At 53.5% G+C, this 24,242-nt stretch overlaps 1 protein-coding gene across 1 annotated transcript; it reads right to left on the bottom strand.

Moving 5' to 3' along the window:
- Positions 1-5,062: 5,062 nt before the first annotated feature.
- CHMP2A (charged multivesicular body protein 2A) lies at positions 5,063-21,425 on the bottom strand. The gene is made up of 5 exons (XM_033084059.2): positions 21,091-21,425; positions 19,070-19,249; positions 9,432-9,562; positions 6,830-6,891; positions 5,063-5,235 (listed from the first exon to the last, which is right to left on the bottom strand). The coding sequence occupies exons 1-5, from the start codon at positions 21,301-21,303 to the stop codon at positions 5,111-5,113; spliced, it is 711 nt and encodes a 236-aa protein (XP_032939950.1). The 5' UTR covers positions 21,304-21,425; the 3' UTR covers positions 5,063-5,110.
- Between the last annotated feature and the right edge of the window lie 2,817 nt (positions 21,426-24,242).

The following is a 24,242-nucleotide window of genomic DNA, read 5'->3' as shown; positions in this document are numbered from 1 at the left end:
CCTCGCCTGTCTCATCCCCTCACCTGCCCCACCTGTCCCCCTCACCTGTCAGTCTCTCACCTGTCCCACCTGTCCATGTCTCACCTGTCCATATCTCACCTGCCCGTATCTCATCTGTGTCTCACCTGTTGATGTCTCACCTGTCAGTGTCTCACCTCTCTCACCTGTCTGTGTCTCACCTGTCCGTGTCTCACCTGTCTCTCACCTGTCTCTCTCTCACCTGTCTCACCTGTTGTATCTCACCTGTCAGTGTCTCATCTGTTGTATCTCACCTGTCAGTGTCTCACCTCTCTCACCTGTCCATGTCTCACCTGCCCATGTCTCACCTCTCTCACCTGTCTCACCTGTTGTATCTCACCTGTCCCTCTCTCACCTGCCTGTGTCTCACCTGTCCCTCTCTCACCTGTCCCACCTGTTGTATCTCACCTGTCTGTATCTCACCTGTATCTCACCTGTCTCATTGGTCTCATCTGTCCCTCTCTCACCTCTCTCACCTGTGTCTCACCTGTCCATGTCTTACCTGTGTCACCTGTCTCACCTGTCTCACCTGTCTGTATCTCACCTGTATCTCACCTCTCTCTCACCTGTCCCTCTCTCACCTGTCCATGTCTCACCTGTCCCTCTCACCTGTCTCACCTGTTTCTCACCTGTGTCTCACCTGTCAGTATCTCACCTCTCTCACCTGTATCTCACCTGTCTCTCTCTCACCTGTTGTATCTCACCTGTATCTCACCTGTCCCTCTCTCACCTGTCTGTATCCCACCTGTCTGTATCTCACCTGTCTCACCTGTCCCTCTCTCACCTGTCCATGTCTCACCTGTCTCTCACCTGTCTCTCTCTCACCTGTGTCTCACCTGTTGTATCTCACCTGTCTCACCTGTTGTATCTCACCTGTATCTCACCTGTCTCACGTTATCTCACCTGTGTCTCACCTGTCTCACCTGTCCCTGTCTCACCTGTCTCACCTGTTGTATCTCACCTGTCTCTCACCTGCGCAGCCCTGCCCGACTCGTGCTCGCTGCTGGAGGCGCTGCTGGGGGTGGGGGCGGGGCTCAGCGGGGCCCTGCTGGGCCTTTACCTGTGCGCCAGGTGTGCCGGGAGCGCCAGGAGAGACTCGGCACGGCCGGGCCGGCGCCGCGCAGGTACGGCCGGGACCCAAAATACACCAAAAACACCCCAAAAACACCCCAAAAACACCCCAAAAACCACCAAAAACACCCCAAAAACCACCAAAAACACCCCAAAAACCACCAAAAACACCCCAAAATACACCAAAAACAGCCCAAAAAACACCAAAAAATCCCCCCAAAATCCAACAGGTGACCCCAAAAATCCCCACAGGTGACCCCAAAAATTGCTCAGGTGACCTCAAAACCCCTCAGCTGACCCCAAAATCTCCCCTAAAATCCCCTCAGGTGACCCCAAATCCCCTCAGGTGACCCCAAAAATCTCTCAGGTGATCTCAAACACCACAGGTGACCCCAAAAACAAAAAAACCCACCAAAAATCCCCCCAAAATGCCCCCAAAATCCCTCAGGTGACCCCAAAATCCCCCAAAAATCCCCTCAGGTGACCCCAAAAAACACCAAACCCCCCTCAAAAATCCCCCAAAATCCCCTCAGGTGACTCCAAAATTCCCCAGGACTCCCCAAAACACCCCAAATCCTCCCCAAATTCCCCCAAAGACTCCCCCAGGGACCCCCCCAAATTCCCCCCAGCCCCCTCCAGACCCTTCAGGACCCCCCAAAATCCACCCGACCCCTCCCCAAAATCCCACCGGGGGGGAGAATTTTGGGGGGGGGGGGGGGGGGGGGGGTCCTGGAGAGGTTTTAGGGGAATTTGGGGTGGATTTGGGGGGTCCTGGGAGGGGATTTGGGGCATTTTGGGGGGGTCTCGGGGAATTTTGGGGGGTCCTGGGGAATTTTTGGGAGCTCGGGGTGGATCTGGGGGCTCCCGAGGGGATTTTTGGGGGGGGTCCCGAGGGGATTTTGGGGGGTCTGGGGGGGTTGGGGCCCCCCTGATCCCCCCCCCCTCCCCCATTCCCCAGGTGAGCCCCTGCTGCCAGAGGAGCCCCCCGAGCTCACCTGAGCCGCAAGAACCTGGGGCACCCCCGAATCACCCCCCAAAAACCATTCAAAACCAGTAAAAACCAGTAAAATCAATAAAACCAGTAAAAACCAGTAAAACCAGTAAAGGCCCAGAGCTCAGCAAGGGGCGCGGGACTCCATTGCCCAGCACGCACCGCGCGCGCTTCCGGAAGGGGCGTGGCCCGGCCGAGGGGGGGTGCGCGCTGATTGGCGGAGGCCGAGGTGGGAAGGCGGAGGGGGCGTGGCCTCGTGAGGGGGCGCGCGCGCTGATTGGCGGAGGCCAAGGCGGGAAGGCGGAGGGGGCGTGGCCTCGTGAGGGGGCGCGCGCGCTGATTGGCGGAGGCCAAAGCGGGAAGGCGGAGGGGGCGTGGCCTCGTGAGGGGGTGCGCGCTGATTGGCGGAGGCCAAGGTGGGAAGGCGGAGGGGGCGTGGCCTCGTGAGGGGGCGCGCGTGCTGATTGGCGGAGGCCAAGGCGGGAAGGCGGAGGGGGCGTGGCCTCGTGAGGGGAGGGGGCGTGGCCTCGTGCTCCCCTCAAAGATTTTAATTAAAATTTTGATTTTCCCCATCTCCAAATTTTGGATTTTTTTTTTCCCAAAATCCAAATTTTGGGGCTTCCCAAACTCCAAATTTTTTTGAGAAGTTTTTCTGCTTTTTGAGGATTTTTCACTTCGTATTTTTGGGTTTATTTTTAAATTTTAGCCGTGAGAAAGTAAAAAAAAAAAAATCTCAAATGTCAGAAATTTCTGCTTTTCCCTTAAAAATAAATTTTATTTTTTTTAAGGAATTACCTCTAAAAACGAGGCAAAACCCCCCAAAAAAAATCAGAGCCCAAAATGAACCAAAACCCCACGGAATGAACCCAAAATCACCCCAAAAAATCAGCCCAGGAAATTGGGAAAATTCCAATTTTTTTGGGTTTTTTTTCACCCAAAAATGATTTTTTTCCACCCCAAAACTTCCCCAAAAATCCCAAATTTTCCCCTCCCAGTGCTCCCAGTCCCAAACTGGGAAGGAACTGGAACAGAGCAGGTCCAAGGAAATTTTATTGGGGGAAAAAACCCAAAAATGGGGGAAAAAAAATCCCAAAAAATTGTGTCAGAGACCCCAAAAAAAGGGAAAAAATCCCAAATAAAAGGGAAAAATCCCAAAAAAGTAAAGAGTGAAAATCATAAATAAAGGGGGAAAAATAGCCCAAAAAAAGGGAAAAAAAATCCCAAATAAGGGGGAAAAAAATCCCAAAAAAGTGCAGAAAAAATCCCAAATAAAGAATGAAAATCCCAAAAAAAGGGGGAAATCCCAAAAAGGGGAGAAAGAGCCCAAAAAAAATTTGGGAGGGGGGGGATTTAGCCCAAAGTAGTGTCAGAGACCCCAAAAAAGGGGAGAAAATCCCAAATAAAGAGGAAATAAAATCCCAAATAAAGAGAAAAAAAAAATCCCAAATAAAGGCAAAAAATTAAAAAAAAAAAAAAACAAATAAAGGGAAAAAATCCCAAAAAAATAAAGAGTGAAAATCATAAATAAAGGGGGAAAAATAGCCCAAAAAAAGGGAAAAAAAATCCCAAATTAAGGGAGGAAATACCAAGAAAAGACGAAAAAAAATCCCAAATAAAGGAGAAGAAATCCCCAAAAAAGTGCAGAAAAAAAATCCCAAATAAAGGGGGAAAATCCTCAAAAAAATCCCCAAAAATCCAAAAAATTCCCCAAAAAAATCCCAAAAATTCCCCCAAAAAATCCCAAAAATTCCCCCAAAAAATCCCAAAAATTCCCCCAAAAAATCCCCAAAAAATAAAAAAAAAATCCCCAAAAAATCCCCAAAAAATCCCCAAAAAATCCCAAAAATTCCCAAAAAATCCCAAAAAATCCCAAAAAGATCCTAAAAAATTCCCAAAAAATCCCAAATTCAGGGGGCTCTGACTCAGTGGGGCAGACACTGGAAAATCCCAAAAAAATTCAGAATAAAGGGAAAAAATTGATGGCCAAAAATCCAAACAAATCCCAAAAAATCCCAAAAAATTCCAAAAAATCCCAAATTTAGGTGGTTAAACTGAGTGGGGTAGACACTGGAAAATCCCCAAAAAAATCAGAATAAAGGGAGAAAATAGACGGCCAAAAATCCCGAAAAAATCCCCAAAAAATCACGAAACAATCCCAAAAAATCCCAAAAAAATCCCAAAAAAATCCCAAATTTAGGTGGTTAAACTGAGTGGGGTAGAGACCAGAAAATCCAAAAAATTCAGAATAAAGGGAGCAAAGAGATGTCCGAAGATCCCAAAAAAAAATCCCAAAAAATCCCCAAAAATTTCCAAAAAAATCCCAAAAAATCCCAATAAAATGCAAAAAAATCCCAAAAATAAGGGAGTAAATCCCAAATTCAGGGGTTCTGACTGAGAGGGGCGGACACTGGAAAATCCCAAAGAAATTCAGAATAAAGGCGGAAAATCGATGGCCGAAAATCCCGAAAAACCCCAAAAAAATCCCCAAAAAATCCCAAAAAATTCCCAAAAAATCCCCCAAAAAATAAAAAAAAAATCCCAAAAAAATCCCAAAAATAAGGGAGCAAATCCCAAATTTAGGGGCTCACACTGAGTGGGGCAGACACTGAAAAATCCCAAAAAAAATCAGAATAAAGGGAGAAAACTGATGTCCGAAAATCCTGAAAAACCCCAAAAAATCCCAAAAAATCCCCCAAAAAATAAAAAAAAAATCCCAAAAAAATCCAAAAAAATCCCAATAAAATCCCAATAAAATCCCAAAAAAGATCCCCAAAAAATCCCAAATTCAGGGGCTCACACTGAGTGGGGCAGACACTGGAAAATCCCAAAAAAATTCAGAATAAAGGGGGAAAATCGACAGCCGAAAATCCCGAAAAATCCCAAAAAAATCCCAAAAAAATCTTTAAAAATCCCAAAAAAATCCCCAAAAATCCCAAAAAAATCCCAAAAAATCCCAATAAAATCCCAATAAATTCCCCTAAATCCCCCAACCCCCCTAGCCCCGGGTGCCCCCGGGTGCCTCTCTGGCTCTCAGTCCCTCCGCAGGTTCTTCAGCCGCTCCTCCAGGTCGGCGTCGGCGTCGGCGAGAGCGGCAGCGGCCTCGGCCCCGGCCCGGCCCTGCCCCGCGGCCAGGGACCCCCCCGGGGGGGGCAGCGCTGGGGACACAAGGGGACAAAAACATCACAGTTCATTCCAGAATAATCCCCAAACCCCCCCAAAAAAAATCCCAAAATAATCACAAAGAAAATACCAAAATAATCCCCCAAAATCCCATAGAAATCCCAAAATAATACCGAAATAATCCCAAAGAAATCTCCCCCAAAATAAAAAAAAAAATCCCCCAAAATCTCCCCAAATTTCCCCCAAATCGCTCAAAAATTTTAAAAATTCTCCTGAAATTCTCCCCAAAAATCTCTCCAAATCCCCCCAAAATTCCCCCAAATTTCCCCCAAATCACTCAAATTTTTTAAAATTCTCCCCCAAATCCCCCCCAAAAAATCCCCCAAATGTCCCTTAAATCCCCCCCAAAATCCTCCCCAAATTTCCCAAAATTCCCCCAAATCCCTCAAAATTTTTTAAATTCTCCCCAAAATCCCCCAAAAATCCCCTAAAATCCCCCCAAAATAAAAAAAAAATCCCCAAAAATTCCCCAAAATCCCCAAAAATCCCCCAAAATCCACCCCAGACTCCCCCAAATCCCCCCAAATTTTTGAAAATTTCCCCCAAAATTTAAAAAAAAAATCCCCCAAATCCCCCAGAAATCCCCCCAAAATCCTCCAAGATCCCCCCAAAAAATCTCCAAAAAAAAAAAAAAAAAATCCCCCAAATTTCCACAAATCCCCCCAGACTCCCCCAAAGTTTTGGAAAATTCCCCCAAAATTTCCCCAAAATTCCCCCAAAATCCCCCAAAAATTTTAAAAATTCTTCCAAAATCGACCCAAATCCCCCCAAAAGTCCCAAAATCCACCCCAGACTCCCCCAAAATTTTTGAAAATTCTCCTCAAAATCCCCCCCAAATCTCCAAAAAAATCCCCCAAAAATCCCCTAAAATCCTCCTAAAATCCCCCAAAAAATCCCAAAAAAATCCCAAAAAAATCCCCAAAAATCCCCAAAAAATCCCCCAAAAATCCCAAAAAAATCCTAAAAAAATCCCCAAAAAATCCCCTAAAATCGCCCTAAAATCCCCAAAAAATCCCAAAAAATCCCCAAAAAGTCCCAAAAAATCCCAAAAAATTCATTAAAAAATCCCCAAAAGTTCCCCTAAAAAATGCCCATAAAAATCCCAAAAAAATCCCCAAAAATCCTCAAAAAATCCCCAAAAAATCTCCAAAAAATCCCCAAAAAAATCCCAAAAGAATCCCAAAAAAAATCCCAAAAAATCCCCAAAAAAATCCTAAAAAAATCCCAAAAGATCCCCAAAAAAATCCCAAAAAAATCCCAAAAAAAATTCCAAAAAATCCCAAAAAAATCCCCAAAAATCCCAAAAAAATCCCCAAAAAATCCTAAAAAAATAAAAAAAAATCCCAAAAAGTCCCCATAAAAATCCCAAAAAAATCCCCAAAAAATCCCCAAAAAATCCCCAAAAATCCTCAAAAAATCCCCAAAAATCCCAAAAAATCTCAAAAAAATCCAAAAAAATCCCCCAAATCCCCCCAGACTCCCCCAACATTTTTTAAATTCTCCCCAAAATCCCAAAACCCCCAAAACCCCAAATTCCCCCCAAATCTCCCCAATCCCCTCCCCTCTCACTGGCCAGCTCGTCCGTCAGGTTCAGCCCCAGCTCGTCCAGAACCTGCGACACCACGGCGTCACTGCGGAGAGACGGGAGGGACTGGGGGGGACTGGGCCCCGCTCCATCCTCGTGTCCCCTTTGTGTCCCAAGTGCTCTCGAGTGTCCCCAGGCGTCCCCAGGTATTCCCTGAGTGTCCCCAAGTGTCCCCTGGGCATCCCCAGGCTGTCCCCTGGTGTCCCAGGCCACATCCTGAGTGCCTCCAAGTGTCCCCTGAGTGTCCTCTGGGTGTCCCCAGGTAACCCCTACGTGTCCTCAAGTGTCCCCTGAGTAGCCCTGGCTGTCCCTGGGTGTCCCTGGGTGTCCCCAGGTGTCCTCTGGGTGTCCCCAAGTATTCCCTGAGTGTCCCAGGCTGTCCCCAGCTGTCCCCTGAGTGTCTCCAAGTGCCCCTGAGAGTCCCCAAGTGTCCCCAGGCATCCCCTGGGAGTCCCAAAGTGTCCCCAAGTGTCCCCAAGTCTCCCCTGAGTGTCCCCAGGGTGTCTCCAGGCGCCCCCTGGATCTCCCCAGCTGTCCCCTGGGTGTCCCCAAGTGTCTCCTGAGTACCTTTGTCTGTCCATAAGTGTCCCCTGGCTGTCCCCAAGTATCTCCTGAGTACCCCTGAGTGTCCCAGGTGTCCCCAGATGTCCCCTGAGTGCCCTCAAGTGTCCCCTGATGTCCCCAGGTGTCACTCAGGTGTCCCTCAGTGTCACTCAGGTGTCCCCAGGTGTCCCCTGGCAGTGCCAGCCTGTCCCCTGGCTGTCCCCTGAGTGTCCCCAAGCATCCTCTGAGTGTCCCCAAGTGTCCCCAGGCAGTGCCAGGCTGTCCCCTGGGTGTCCCTGGCTGTCCCCAGATGTCCCCTTCATCTTCTCTGAGTGTCCCCAGGTATCCCCTGGCAGTGCCACGCTGTCCCCAAGTGTCCCCTGAGTACCCCTGGTTACCCCTGGGTGTCCCCAGCTGTCCTTTGAGTGTCCCCAGCTGTCCCCTGGGTGCCCTCAAGTGTCCCCTGATGTCCCCAGGTGTCACTCAGGTGTCACTCAGTGTCACTCAGGTGCCCCCAGGTGTCCCCTGGCAGTGCCAGCCTGTCCCCTGGGTGTCCCCTGAGTGTCCCCAAGTGTCCCCAGGCATCCCCTGAGTGTCCTCTGGGTGTCCCTGGCTGTCCCCAGATGTCCCCTTCATCTTCTCTGAGTGTCCCCAGGTATCCCCTGGCAGTGCCAGGCTGTCCCCAAGTGTCCCCTGGTTACCCCTGGGTGTCCCCAGCTGTCCTTTGAGTGTCCCCAGCTGTCCCCTGGGTGTCCTCAAGTGTCCCCAGGCATCCCCTGAGTGTCCCAATGTGTCCCCTGGGTGTCCCCAGCTGTCCTCTGACTGTCCCCAAGTGTCCCCAAGTATTCCCTGGGTGTCCCAGGCTGTGCCTTGCTGTCCCCTGAGTGTCCCCAAGTGTCCCCTGAGTGTCCCCAGGGTGTCTCCAGGTGTCCCCTGGATCTCCCCAGCTGTCCCCTGGTGTCCCCAGATGTCCCCTTCATGCTCTCTGGGTGTCCCCTGGGTGTCTCCAAGTGTCCCCAAGCATCTCCTGAGTACCTTTGTCTGTCCCCAAGTGTCCCCTGGGTGTCCCCAAGTCTCCTCTGGGCATCCCCAGGCTGTCCCCTGGTGTCCCAGGCCATACCCTGAGTGCCCCCCAGTGTCCCCAAGTGTCCCCAGGTGTCCCTTGATGTCCCCCATGTGTCCCCAAGTATCCCATGGGTGTGTCAGGCTGTCCCCTGGTGTCCCCAGCTGTCCTCTGGTGTCCTCAAGTGTCCCCTGAGCGTCCCCAGGTGTCCCCTGGGTGTCCCCAGCTGTCCTTTGAGTGTCCCCAGCTGTCCCCTGGGTGTCCTCAAGTGTCCCCAGGCATCCCCTGAGTGTCCCAATGTGTCCCCTGGGTGTCCCCAGCTGTCCTCTGGCTGTCCGCAAGTGTCCCCAAGTATTCCCTGGGTGTCCCAGGCTGTGCCTTGCTGTCCCCTGAGTGTCCCCAAGTGTCCCTGAGTGTCCCCAGAGTGTCTCCAGGTGTCCCCTGGTGTCCCCAAATGTCCCCTTCATGCTCTCTGGGTGTCCCCAAGTGTCTCCTGGGTGTCCCCCAGGTGTCCCCCAAGTGTCCCCTGATGTCTCCAGGTGTCACTCAGTGTCACTCAGGTGTCCCCAGGTGTCCCCAGGTGTTCCCTCAGGTGTCCCCCCAGGTGTCCCCCAGATGTCCCCTGATGTCCCCTGATGTCCCCAAGTGTCACTCAGGTGTCCCCAGCTGTCCCAGGTGTGTCCAGGTGTCCCCTCAGGTGTCACTCAGGTGTCCCCAGCTGTCCCCATGTCCCCTCAGGTGTCCCCAGGTGTCCCAGCTGTCCCCTGGTGTCCCAGGCCATACCCTGAGTGTCCCCAGTTGTCCCCATGTCCCCCCATGTACCCCAGGTGTCACTCAGGTGTCCCCCAGTTGTCCCCATGTTGCTGTCCCCATGTCCCCCCATGTCCCCCCATGTCCCCCAGCTGTCCCCATGTCCCCCCATGTCCCCAGCTGTCCCCATGTCCCCCCAGCTGTCCCCCCATGTCCCCATCTGTCCCCACCTCTCGTCCTCGTCGTCCTCGTCCCCCAGCGCGTCGTCGATGGCGTCGTTCATCAGCTCCTCCTTCATGTCCATGAGCTCGGATTGCTTCTGGAACTCCTGCAGGATGCGCTGGATCTGCGGCAGCTTCAGCTGGGGACAGCGACAGGGACATCAGGGGACAGCAGGGACACACAGGGACACACAGGGACACACAGGGACACACAGCTGTGACTGCTTCTGGAACTCCTGCAGGATGCGCTGGATCTGCGGCAGCTTCAGCTGGGGATGGGACATGGGGACATCAGGGGACAGCCAGGGGACACACAGGGACACACAGGGACACACAGGGACATTGGGGACATCAGGGGACACTGGGGACACACAGGGACATTGGGGACACACAGGGACACACAGGGACACACAGGGGACATTGGGGACACACAGGGACAGCCAGGGACACACAGGGACACACACAGGGACATTGGGGACACACAGGGACACACACAGGGACACAGGGACACACAGGGACAGTAGGGGACACACAGGGACATTGGGGACACACAGGGACACACAGGGACAGCCAGGGGACAGCAGGGACACACAGGGACACACAGGGACACACAGGGACAGCAGGGACACACAGGGACACACAGGGACACACAGGGACACACAGGGACACACAGGGACAGCAGGGACACACAGGGACACACAGGGACACACAGGGGACACAGGGACAGCCAGGGGACATTGGGGACAGCAGGGACACACAGGGCATGCCAGTGCCTCCATCTTTGTCACCATGACCCAGGTGATAGAGGTGACACAGGTGACACCCTAGCTCACACAGGTGACACTCCAGGTGACACCCCAGGTTACCCAGGTGACACACAGGTGACACTGCAGGTGACACAGATGACACAGATCACACCCCAAGTGACACAGGTGACAGTCTCAGTGCCACCCCAGGTGACACAGGTCACACCCCAGGTGACAAAGGTCACACAGATGACACAGGTCACACCCCAAGTGACAGAGGTGACACTCCAGGTGACACAGGTGACACAGATCACACCACAAGTGACACAGGTGACACACAGGTGACCCAGGTGACACAGGTGAAAGTGCCACCCCAGGTGACACAGGTCACACCCCAGGTGACACAGGTGACACTCCAGGTGACACACAGTGACACCCCAAGTGACACAGGTGACACACGGTCACAGCCCAGGTGACACAGGTGACACAGGTGCCACCCCAAGAGACACACAGGTGACACAAGTGAGACACAAGTGACAGATGACACACAGGTGACACACAGGTGACACTGACCTGTCTGTTCATGGTGGCCATGGCCCGTGTCACCCCCCGCATGGCGCTGGCCATGGCGCTGTTGGATTTCAGGGTCTGCACCCGCAGTGACACACACAGTGACACACACAGTGACACACACACAGTGACACACAGTGACACACACAGTGACACACACACAGTGACACACACAGTGACACACACAGTGACACACACACAGTGACACACACACAGTGACACACACAGTGACACACACAGTGACACACACACAGTGACACACACAGTGACACACACAGTGACACACAGTGACACACACACAGTGACACACACAGTGACACACAGTGACACACACACAGTGACACACACAGTGACACACACACAGTGACACACACAGTGACACACAGTGACACACAGTGACACCCACAGTGACACACACACAGTGACACACAGTGACACACACACAGTGACACACACAGTGACACACACAGTGACACACACAGTGACACACAGTGACACACACAGTGACACACAGTGACACACACAGTGACACACAGTGACACACACACAGTGACACACACACAGTGACACACACAGTGACACACACAGTGACACACACAGTGACACACACACAGTGACACACACAGTGACACACAGTGACACACACACAGTGACACACACACAGTGACACACACAGTGACACACACAGTGACACACACAGTGACACACACACAGTGACACAGTGACACACACAGTGACACACACAGTGACACACAGTGACACACAGTGACACACACAGTGACACACACACAGTGACACAGTGACACACACAGTGACACACACAGTGACACACACACAGTGACACACACAGTGACACACACAGTGACACACACACAGTGACACACACACAGTGACACACACAGTGACACACACACAGTGACACACACACAGTGACACACACACAGTGACACACACAGTGACACACAGTGACACACAGTGACACACACACAGTGACACACACACAGTGACACACACAGTGACACAGTGACACACAGTGACACACACAGTGACACACAGTGACACACACACAGTGACACACACAGTGACACACACAGTGACACACACACAGTGACACACACAGTGACACACACAGTGACACACACAGTGACACACACACAGTGACACACACAGTGACACACACACAGTGACACACACACAGTGACACACACAGTGACACACACAGTGACACACACAGTGACACACACAGTGACACACACAGTGACACACACAGTGACACACACACAGTGACACACACACAGTGACACACACACAGTGACACACACACAGTGACACACACAGTGACACACACACAGTGACACACACACAGTGACACACACACAGTGACACACAGTGACACACAGTGACACACACACAGTGACACACAGTGACACACACAGTGACACACACAGTGACACACACAGTGACACACACACAGTGACACACACAGTGACACACAGTGACACACACACAGTGACACACACAGTGACACACACAGTGACACACACACAGTGACACACAGTGACACACACAGTGACACACACAGTGACACACACACAGTGACACACACAGTGACACACACACAGTGACACACACAGTGACACACACAGTGACACACACACAGTGACACACACAGTGACACACACAGTGACACACACAGTGACACACACACAGTGACACACACACAGTGACACACACAGTGACACAGTGACACACAGTGACACACACAGTGACACACACAGTGACACACACAGTGACACACAGTGACACACACAGTGACACACACACAGTGACACACACAGTGACACAGTGACACACAGTGACACACACAGTGACACACACAGTGACACACACACAGTGACACACACAGTGACACACACAGTGACACACACACAGTGACACACACAGTGACACACACAGTGACACACACACAGTGACACACACACAGTGACACACACAGTGACACACACAGTGACACACACAGTGACACACACACAGTGACACACACAGTGACACACACAGTGACACACACACAGTGACACACACACAGTGACACACACAGTGACACACACAGTGACACACACACAGTGACACACACAGTGACACACACAGTGACACACAGTGACACACAGTGACACACACACAGTGACACACACAGTGACACACACAGTGACACACACAGTGACACACACAGTGACACACACACAGTGACACACACAGTGACACACAGTGACACACACAGTGACACACACACAGTGACACACACAGTGACACACACAGTGACACACACACAGTGACACACACAGTGACACACACAGTGACACACACAGTGACACACACAGTGACACACACAGTGACACACACAGTGACACACACAGTGACACACACACAGTGACACACAGTGACACACACAGTGACACACACACAGTGACACACACAGTGACACACACAGTGACACACACAGTGACACACACAGTGACACACACAGTGACACACACAGTGACACACACACAGTGACACACACAGTGACACACACAGTGACACACACAGTGACACACAGTGACACACACAGTGACACACACACAGTGACACACACACAGTGACACACACAGTGACACACACACAGTGACACACACAGTGACACACACACAGTGACACACACACAGTGACACACACAGTGACACACACAGTGACACACACACAGTGACACACACACAGTGACACACACACAGTGACACACAGTGACACACACAGTGACACACACAGTGACACACACACAGTGACACACACAGTGACACACACACAGTGACACACACAGTGACACACACAGTGACACACACACAGTGACACACACACAGTGACACACACACAGTGACACACACAGTGACACACAGTGACACACACAGTGACACACACACAGTGACACACACACAGTGACACACACACAGTGACACACACAGTGACACACACAGTGACACACAGTGACACACACACAGTGACACACAGTGACACACAGTGACACACACAGTGACACACACAGTGACACACACAGTGACACACACAGTGACACACACACAGTGACACACACAGTGACACACACACAGTGACACCACAGTGACCACACAGTGACACACACAGTGACACACAGTGACACACACAGTGACACACACACAGTGACACACACAGTGACACACAGTGACACACACACAGTGACACACACACAGTGACACACACAGTGACACACACAGTGACACACACAGTGACACACACACAGTGACACACAGTGACACACACAGTGACACACACACAGTGACACACACAGTGACACACACACAGTGACACACACAGTGACACACACACAGTGACACACAGTGACACACAGTGACACACACACAGTGACACACACACAGTGACACACACACAGTGACACACAGTGACACACAGTGACACACACACAGTGACACACACAGTGACACACACAGTGACACACAGTGACACACAGTGACACACACACAGTGACACACACACAGTGACACACACAGTGACACACACAGTGACACACACACAGTGACACACACACAGTGACACACACACAGTGACACACACACAGTGACACACACAGTGACACACACAGTGACACACACAGTGACACACACACAGTGACACACACAGTGACACACACAGTGACACACACACAGTGACACACACAGTGACACACACACAGTGACACACACACAGTGACACACACAGTGACACACACAGTGACACACACACAGTGACACACACACAGTGACACACACAGTGACACACACAGTGACACACACACAGTGACACACACAGTGACACACAGTGACACACACAGTGACACACACAGTGACACACAGTGACACACACACAGTGACACACACACAGTGACACACACAGTGACACAACACAGTGACACACACAGTGACACACACAGTGACACACCACAGTGACACACACACAGTGACACACCACAGTGACACACACAGTGACACACACGTGAACACACACAGTGACACACACACAGTGACACACACACAGTGACACACACAGTGACCACACACAGTGACACACACAGTGACACCACACAGTGACACACACAGTGACACCACAGTGACACACAGTGACACACACACAGTGACACACAGTGACACACACAGTGACACACACAGTGACACACACAGTGACACACACACAGTGACACACACACAGTGACACACACAGTGACACACACACAGTGACACACACACAGTGACACACACACAGTGACACACACAGTGACACACACAGTGACACACACACAGTGACACACACAGTGACACACACACAGTGACACACACAGTGACACACACACAGTGACACACACAGTGACACACACACAGAGACACACACAGTGACACACACACATGACACACACAGTGACACACACACAGTGACACACAGTGACACACACAGTGACACACACAGTTGACAACACAGTGACACACACAGTGACACACACAGTGGACACACACACAGTGACACACACACAGTGACACACACAGTGACACACACGACAGTGACACACACACAGTGACACACACACAGTGATACACACAGTGACACACAGTGACACACACAAGTGACACACACACAGTGACACACACCAGTGACACACACAGTGACACACAGTGACACACACAGTGACACACACAGTGACACACACACAGTGACACACACAGTGACACACACAGTGACACACACACAGTGACACACACACAGTGACACACACACAGTGACACACACACAGTGACACACAGTGACACACACAGTGACACACACACAGTGACACACACACAGTGACACACACAGTGACACACACAGTGACACACACACAGTGACACACACACAGTGACACCACAGTGACACACACAGTGACACACACAGTGACACACACAGTGACACACACAGTGACACACACAGTGACACACACAGTGACACACACAGTGACACACACAGTGACACACACACAGTGACACACACAGTGACACACACAGTGACACACACAGTGACACACACAGTGACACACACAGTGACACACACACAGTGACACACACAGTGACACACACAGTGACACACACAGTGACACACACACAGTGACACACACAGTGACACACACAGTGACACACACACAGTGACACACACACAGTGACACACACAGTGACACACACAGTGACACACACAGTGACACACACACAGTGACACACACAGTGACACACACACAGTGACACACACACAGTGACACACACAGTGACACACACAGTGACACACACAGTGACACACACACAGTGACACACACACAGTGACACACACAGTGACACACACACAGTGACACACACAGTGACACACACACAGTGACACACACACAGTGACACACACACAGTGACACACACAGTGACACACAGTGACACACACACAGTGACACACAGTGACACACACAGACAGTGACACACACAGTGACACACACAGTGACACACAGTGACACACACACAGTGACACACAGTGACACACACACAGTGACACACACAGTGACACACACAGTGACACACAGTGACACACACACAGTGACACACAGTGACACACACAGTGACACACACAGTGACACACACAGTGACACACACAGTGACACACACACAGTGACACACACAGTGACACACAGTGACACACACAGTGACACACACAGTGACACACACAGTGACACACACACAGTGACACACACAGTGACACACACAGTGACACACACACAGTGACACACAGTGACACACACACAGTGACACACACACAGTGACACACACAGTGACACACACAGTGACACACACACAGTGACACACACACAGTGACACACACACAGTGACACACACACAGTGACACACACAGTGACACACACACAGTGACACACACAGTGACACACACAGTGACACACACAGTGACACACACACAGTGACACACACAGTGACACACACACAGTGACACACACAGTGACACACACAGTGACACACACAGTGACACACAGTGACACACAGTGACACACACAGTGACACACAGTGACACACACACAGTGACACACACAGTGACACAGTACACACAGTGACACACACACAGTGACACACACACAGTGACCACACACAGTGACACAACACAGTGACACACACACAGTGACACACAGTGACACACACAGTGACACACAGTGACACACAGTGACACACACACAGTGACACACACAGTGACACACAGTGACACACACAGTGACACACACACAGTGACACACACAGTGACACACACACAGTGACACACACACAGTGACACACACAGTGACACACAGTGACACACACACAGTGACACACACAGTGACACAGTGACACACAGTGACACACACACAGTGACACACACACAGTGACACACACACAGTGACACACACAGTGACACACACACAGTGACACACAGTGACACACACAGTGACACACACACAGTGACACACACACAGTGACACACACAGTGACACACACACAGTGACACACACACAGTGACACACACAGTGACACACACAGTGACACACACAGTGACACACAGTGACACACACAGTGACACACACAGTGACACACACACAGTGACACACACAGTGACACACAGTGACACACACAGTGACACACACACAGTGACACACACAGTGACACACACACAGTGACACACACACAGTGACACACAGTGACACACAGTGACACACACAGTGACACACAGTGACACACAGTGACACACACAGTGACACACACACAGTGACACACACAGTGACACACACACAGTGACACACACACAGTGACACACACAGTGACACACACAGTGACACACACAGTGACACACACACAGTGACACACACACAGTGACACACACAGTGACACACAGTGACACACACAGTGACACACACACAGTGACACACACAGTGACACACAGTGACACACACACAGTGACACACACACAGTGACACACACAGTGACACACAGTGACACACACAGTGACACACACACAGTGACACACACAGTGACACACACACAGTGACACACAGTGACACCCACAGTGACACACACACAGTGACACACAGTGACACACACACAGTGACACACACAGTGACACACAGTGACACACACACAGTGACACACACAGTGACACACACAGTGACACACACAGTGACACACACACAGTGACACACACACAGTGACACACACAGTGACACACAGTGACACACACACAGTGACACACACAGTGACACACAGTGACACACACAGTGACACACAGTGACACACACACAGTGACACACACACAGTGACACACACAGTGACACACACAGTGACACACACACAGTGACACACACAGTGACACACAGTGACACACACAGTGACACACAGTGACACACACACAGTGACACACACACAGTGACACACAGTGACACACACAGTGACACACACACAGTGACACACACAGTGACACACACACAGTGACACACACAGTGACACACAGTGACACACACACAGTGACACACACAGTGACACACACACAGTGACACACACACAGTGACACACACAGTGACACACAGTGACACACACACAGTGACACACACACAGTGACACACACAGTGACACACAGTGACACACACACAGTGACACACACAGTGACACACAGTGACACACACAGTGACACACACAGTGACACACACACAGTGACACTCCAGGTGACACACACAGTGACACACACAGTGACACAGGTGACACACAGTGACACAGTGACACTGACCTGTCTGTTCATGGTGGCCATGGCCCGTGTCACCCCCCGCATGGCGCTGGCCATGGCGCTGTTGGATTTCAGGGTCTGTACCCGCAGTGACACACACAGTGACACACACAGGTGACACTGACCTGTCTGTTCATGGTGGCCATGGCCCGTGTCACCCCCCGCATGGCGCTGGCCATGGCGCTGTTGGATTTCAGGGTCTGTACCCGCAGTGACACACACAGTGACACACAGTGACACACACAGTGACACAGATCACACCCCAGGTGACACACAGTGACACTGACCTGTCTGTTCATGGTGGCCATGGCCCGTGTCACCCCCCGCATGGCGCTGGCCATGGCGCTGTTGGATTTCAGGGTCTGCACCCGCAGTGACACACAGTGACACACAGTGACACACACAGTGACACACACACAGGTGACACACAGGTGACACAGTGACTCTCACCTGTCTGTTCATGGTGGCCATGGCCCGTGTCACCCCCCGCATGGCGCTGGCCATGGCGCTGTTGGATTTCAGGGTCTGCACTCTCAGTGCCACCCCCTGCACGTTGGCTCTCATGGCGATGAACTTGCGCACGTAGCGCCGCGTGCGCACCAGGTCCTTGGCCATCACCCGCACCGCGTCCTGCGGGGACAGCGGGGACACCTCAGGGACAGGGACAGCAGGGACAGCAGGGACAGGGACAGCAGGGACAGCAGGGACAGGGACAGCAGGGACAGCAGGGACACAGCAGGGACACAGCAGGGACGGGGACAGCAGGGACAGCAGGGACAGCAGGGACAGGGACAGCAGGGACACCTCAGGGACAGGGACAGGATAGCAGGGACAGGGACAGCAGGGACAGGGACAGCAGGGACAGTGGGGACAGGGACAGCAGGGACAGCAGGGACACAGCAGGGACAGGGACACGGACAGGGACACAGCAGGGACAGGGACATGTCAGGGATAGGGACAGGGACAGCAGGGACAGGGACACAGCAGGGACAGGGACACAGCAGGGACAGGGACACAGTAGGGACAGGGACACAGCAGGGACATGTCAGGGACAGCAAGGACAGCAGGGACACATCACAGGGACATGTCAGGGACAGAGACAGCAGGGACAGGGACATGTCAGGGACAGCAGGGACAGTGGGGACACATCACAGGGACATGTCAGGGACAGGGACACACCAGGGACAGCATCCTGGGGACAGGCATATGTCAGGGATGGGGACAAGGGACAGGGACAAAGTCCTCAGGACTGGACAGCAAGGACAGGGACATGACAGGGACATGACAGGGGACAGGGACATGACAAGGACAGGGACATGACAGGGACAGGGACATGACAGGGACAGGGACATGACAGGGGACAGGGACACATCAGGGATAATGGGGACAGGGACAGAGGACAGGGACAGTGTCCTGGCAACAGCGGACAGGGACAAGGACAGGGGACAGGGACAGAGGGGACAGTCAGGGACAGCATCAGGGACAAGGACAGGGACAGAGGGGACAGCAGGGACAGCATCAGGGACAATGACAGGGACAGAGGGGACAGCATCAGGGACAGCGGGGACATCATCACCAGGACAGAGGGGACACTGTCACTGCCACACCAGGGACAGCAGGGGACAGCAGGAAGAGACAGGGGACACTCCATGTCCCCCTCAGTGTCCCCTTGTCCCCTACTTGTCCCTTGTCCTGTGTCCCCTGATCTCTGTGTGTCCCCTCCATGCCTCTTGTCCCTTGTCCCCTGATCCCTGGTTGTCCTTTGTCCCTTGTCCCCTGATCCCTCCTTGTCCCTTGTCCCCTGTCCCCTGTCTGTCCCTTGTCCTGTGTCCCCTGATCCCTGTGCGTCCCCTCCATGTCTCTTGTCCCTTGTCCCCTGATCCCTGGTTGTCCTTTGTCCCTTGTCCTGTGTCCCCTGATGCCTGTCTGTCCCTTGTCCCCTGATCCCTGGCTGTCCCTTGTACCTTGCCTCGTGTCCCCTGACCCTTGTCTGTCCCTTGTCCCTTGTCCCTTGACCCCTGTCCCTTGTCCCCTGACCCCTCCTTGTCCCTTGTCCCTGATCCCTAACCCCTGTCTGTCCCTTGTCCCCAATCCCTGTGTGTCCCTTGTCCCCTGTCCCTGGTCCCCTGACCCCTCTCTGTCCCTTGCCCTGAATCCCTGTGTGTCCCTGTGTCCCTTGTCCTGTGTCCCCAGTCCCTGCCTGTCCTCTTGTCCCCTCCATGTCCCTTGCCCCGTGTCCCCTGACCCTTGTCTGTCCCTTGTCCCCTGTCCCATGTCCCCAATCCCTGTCTGTCCCCTGTCCCCTGTCCCTCTGTCCCTTGTCCCCAATTCCTGTCTGTCCCTTGTCCCCTCCACGTCCCTTGACCCCTCCACGCCCCTCATCCCCGCCCACCCCACACCCTCAGTGTCCCCTCCATGTCCCCTCAGTGTCCCCTCCATGTCCCCTCAGTGTCCCCAGTGTCCCCTCTGACCATCTGGCCCTGCTTGGCCATTTTCTTGATGTCCACGATGATTTTCTTCTCCTGCGCCTCGAGCTTCTGCCGCTCGCGGTCCAGCTCCCGCACGGCGCGGGCCAGAGCGCGCTGGTTCTGCCGCAGCAGCTCCTCCGGCGTGCGCCGCCGCCCGAACAGCAGCTCCATGGGGACACTGGGGACATTGGGGACATCAATGGGACACTGTGACATCACTGTGACACTGGGGACACTGAGGGGACACAGCCCAGAGCGCGCTGGTTCTGCCGCAGCAGCTCCTCCGGCGTGCGCCGCCGCCCGAACAGCAGCTCCATGGGGACACTGGGGACACCTGGGGACAGCAGGGACATTGGGGACATCAGTGTGACACTGTGACACTGGGGACACTGAGGGGACACAGCCCACAGCGCGCTGGTTCTGCCGCAGCAGCTCCTCCGGCGTGCGCCGCCGCCCGAACAGCAGCTCCATGGGGACACCTGGGGACATCAATGTGACACTGTGACACCTGGGGACAGCAATGTGACACTGTGACATCACTGTGACACTGGGGACACTGAGGGGACACAGCCCACAGCGCGCTGGTTCTGCCGCAGCAGCTCCTCCGGCGTGCGCCGCCGCCCGAACAGCAGCTCCATGGGGACACCTGGGGACATCAGTGTGACACTGTGACACTGAGGGGACATTGGGGACACTGAGGGGACACAGCCCAGAGCGCGCTGGTTCTGCCGCAGCAGCTCCTCCGGCGTGCGCCGCCGCCCGAACAGCAGCTCCATGGGGACAGTGACACCTGGGGACATTGGGGACATCACTGTGACACTGAGGGGACACTGGGGACACTGAGGGGACACAGCCCAGAGCGCGCTGGTTCTGCCGCAGCAGCTCCTCCGGTGTGCACCGCCGCCCGAACAGCAGCTCCATGGGGACACTGGGGACACCTGGGGACAGCAATGTGACACTGTGACATCACTGTGACACTGGGGACACTGAGGGGACACTGCCCAGAGCGCGCTGGTTCTGCCGCAGCAGCTCCTCCGGCGTGCGCCGCCGCCCGAACAGCAGCTCCATGGGGACAGCAGGGACACCTGGGGACATCAATGGGACACTGGGGACATCACTGCGGACAGCAGGGACACCTGGGGACAGTAGGGACATCGACGAGACATTGGGGACAGTGATGGGACACTGCCCAGAGCGCGCTGGTTCTGCTGTAGGAGCTCCATGGGACAGCAGGGACACCTGGGGACATTGGGGACAGTGATGGGACACTGGGGACATCACTGTGACACTGGGGACAGCAATGGACACGCCCAGAGTGCGCTGGTTCTGCCGCAGCAGCTCCGTGGGGACAGCAGGGACACTTGGGGACACTGGGGACATCAGTGTGACACTGGGGACACCTGTGAGACACCGGGGACACCTGTGGGACACTGGTGACACCGATGGGACACTGGGGACACCGATGGAATGTTGCGGACACCAATGGCATGTTGGGGACACTGGGGACACCGATGGGATGTTGGGGACACTGGGGACACCTGTGGGATGTTGGGGACACCTGTGGGATGTTGGGGACACCGATTGGATGTTGGGGACACCTGTGGGACACGGCCACAGGGGGATGTGGTGGCACCTGGGGCTGGGGACAGGGGGGTCGCACGGACGCTGAGCACCCGGGAGGGACATCGGGGGACAGAGCGGGGGACACGGGCACGGGGAGGGGACAGGGAGGTGACACCGGGACCCCCGGGCTGTCCCACAGCGCCACTGTCCCCTCAGGGCCCTGCCCAGAGCCGCTCCCGGCTGCTGAAACCCGCCCCGAACCCGCCCCAATCCCGGTAAATCCGCCCCAGACGCCCCCCGGGCCCCTGAATTCCCCCCAGAGATCCGCGAGTTGTCCCCAAATGTCCCCAAATGTCCCCAAACCCCCCCGAGCGCCCCCGGCCCTCACCCGGCTCAGCCCCGGCACTTCCGCAAACAGTGACGTCACGCGCGGTTCCGGTCACGTGACGCAGAGTGGGTTTCGGTCATGTGACGGCGCCACCCGGAAGGGAGGGGCGAACCATAGAGGAGAGGGCGGGGCGGCCGGAGCAGCCACTTCCGGCGGGGGCAGCGAGAGAGCGGCCACTTCCGGCGGGGGCAGCGCCCCGCCCGCGACAGCGACACCTGGCGGCGCGGGGGTGTCGGACACGCTGCGGGAACTGGGGATACTGGGAGTGGGAACTGGGGATACTGGGAGTGATGGGAGCGGGAACTGGGGATACTGGGAGTGGGAACTGGGGATACTGGGAGTGATGGGAGTGGGAACTGGGGATACTGGGAGCGCTGGGAGCGGGAACTGGGGATACTGGGAGTGATGGCAGCGGGAACTGGGGATACTGGGAGTGGGAACTGGGGATACTGGGAGTGATGGGAGTGGGAACTGGGGATACTGGGAGTGGGAATGGGGATACTGGGAGTGATGGGAGTGGGAACTGGGGATACTGGGAGCGCTGGGAGCGGGAACTGGGGATACTGGGAGTGATGGGAGTGGGAACTGGGGATACTGGGAGTGGGAACTGGGGATACTGGGAGTGATGGGAGCGGGAACTGGGGATACTGGGAGCGCTGGGAGCAGGAACTGGGGACGTTGAGAATGGAACTGGGCCGGTCCCAGTTTAACCAGTGACACCCACACCCCCCTCCCAGTATAACCCAGTATAAACCAGTATAACCAGTGACACCCACTGGGTCCCTCCCAGTATAACCCAGTATAACCCAGTATAACCAGTGACACCCACACCCCCCTCCCAGTATAGCCCAGTATAAACCAGTATAACCAGTCCAAACCATCCCAAACCAGTTCAAACCAGTCCAAACCAGTTCAAACCAGTCCCTTGGCTCTTTAATCTGGGCCCGAGCAGCGCTGGGGGGGGAGGGGAATAAATAGGGGGGGGGGGAGGGGAATTTGGGGAATTCTGGGATTTTTTTTGGGTTTTTTATTTTATATTTTTTGGGATTTTTTGGGATTTTTTGGGGATTTTTTGCAGATTTTTTTGGGATTTTTTCGAGAATTTTTTTTTATTTTTGGGGGATTTTTTGCAGATTTTTTGGGATTTTTTTGGGGGGATTTTGTTGGGATTTTTTGGGATTTTTTTGAGATTTGTTGGGATTTT

Source organism: Catharus ustulatus, chromosome 35 (assembly GCF_009819885.2).
Source record: "Catharus ustulatus isolate bCatUst1 chromosome 35, bCatUst1.pri.v2, whole genome shotgun sequence".
NCBI classification, from domain to species: Eukaryota; Metazoa; Chordata; class Aves; order Passeriformes; family Turdidae; genus Catharus; species Catharus ustulatus.
This window is presented reverse-complemented; position numbering and strand designations above follow the sequence as displayed.

Coding starts and splice junctions, on each gene's coding strand:
- CHMP2A (XM_033084059.2), bottom strand. CDS start 21,303: ATGTCACAGTGTCCCATTGATGTCCCCAATGTCCCCAGTGTCCCCATG. Junction 19,250..21,090: donor TGGCCAAGCAGGGCCAGATG/GTCAGAGGGGAC, acceptor CTGTCCCCGCAG/GACGCGGTGCGGGTGATGGC. Junction 9,563..19,069: donor TGGCCACCATGAACAGACAG/GTGAGAGTCACT, acceptor CGCTGTCCCCAG/CTGAAGCTGCCGCAGATCCA.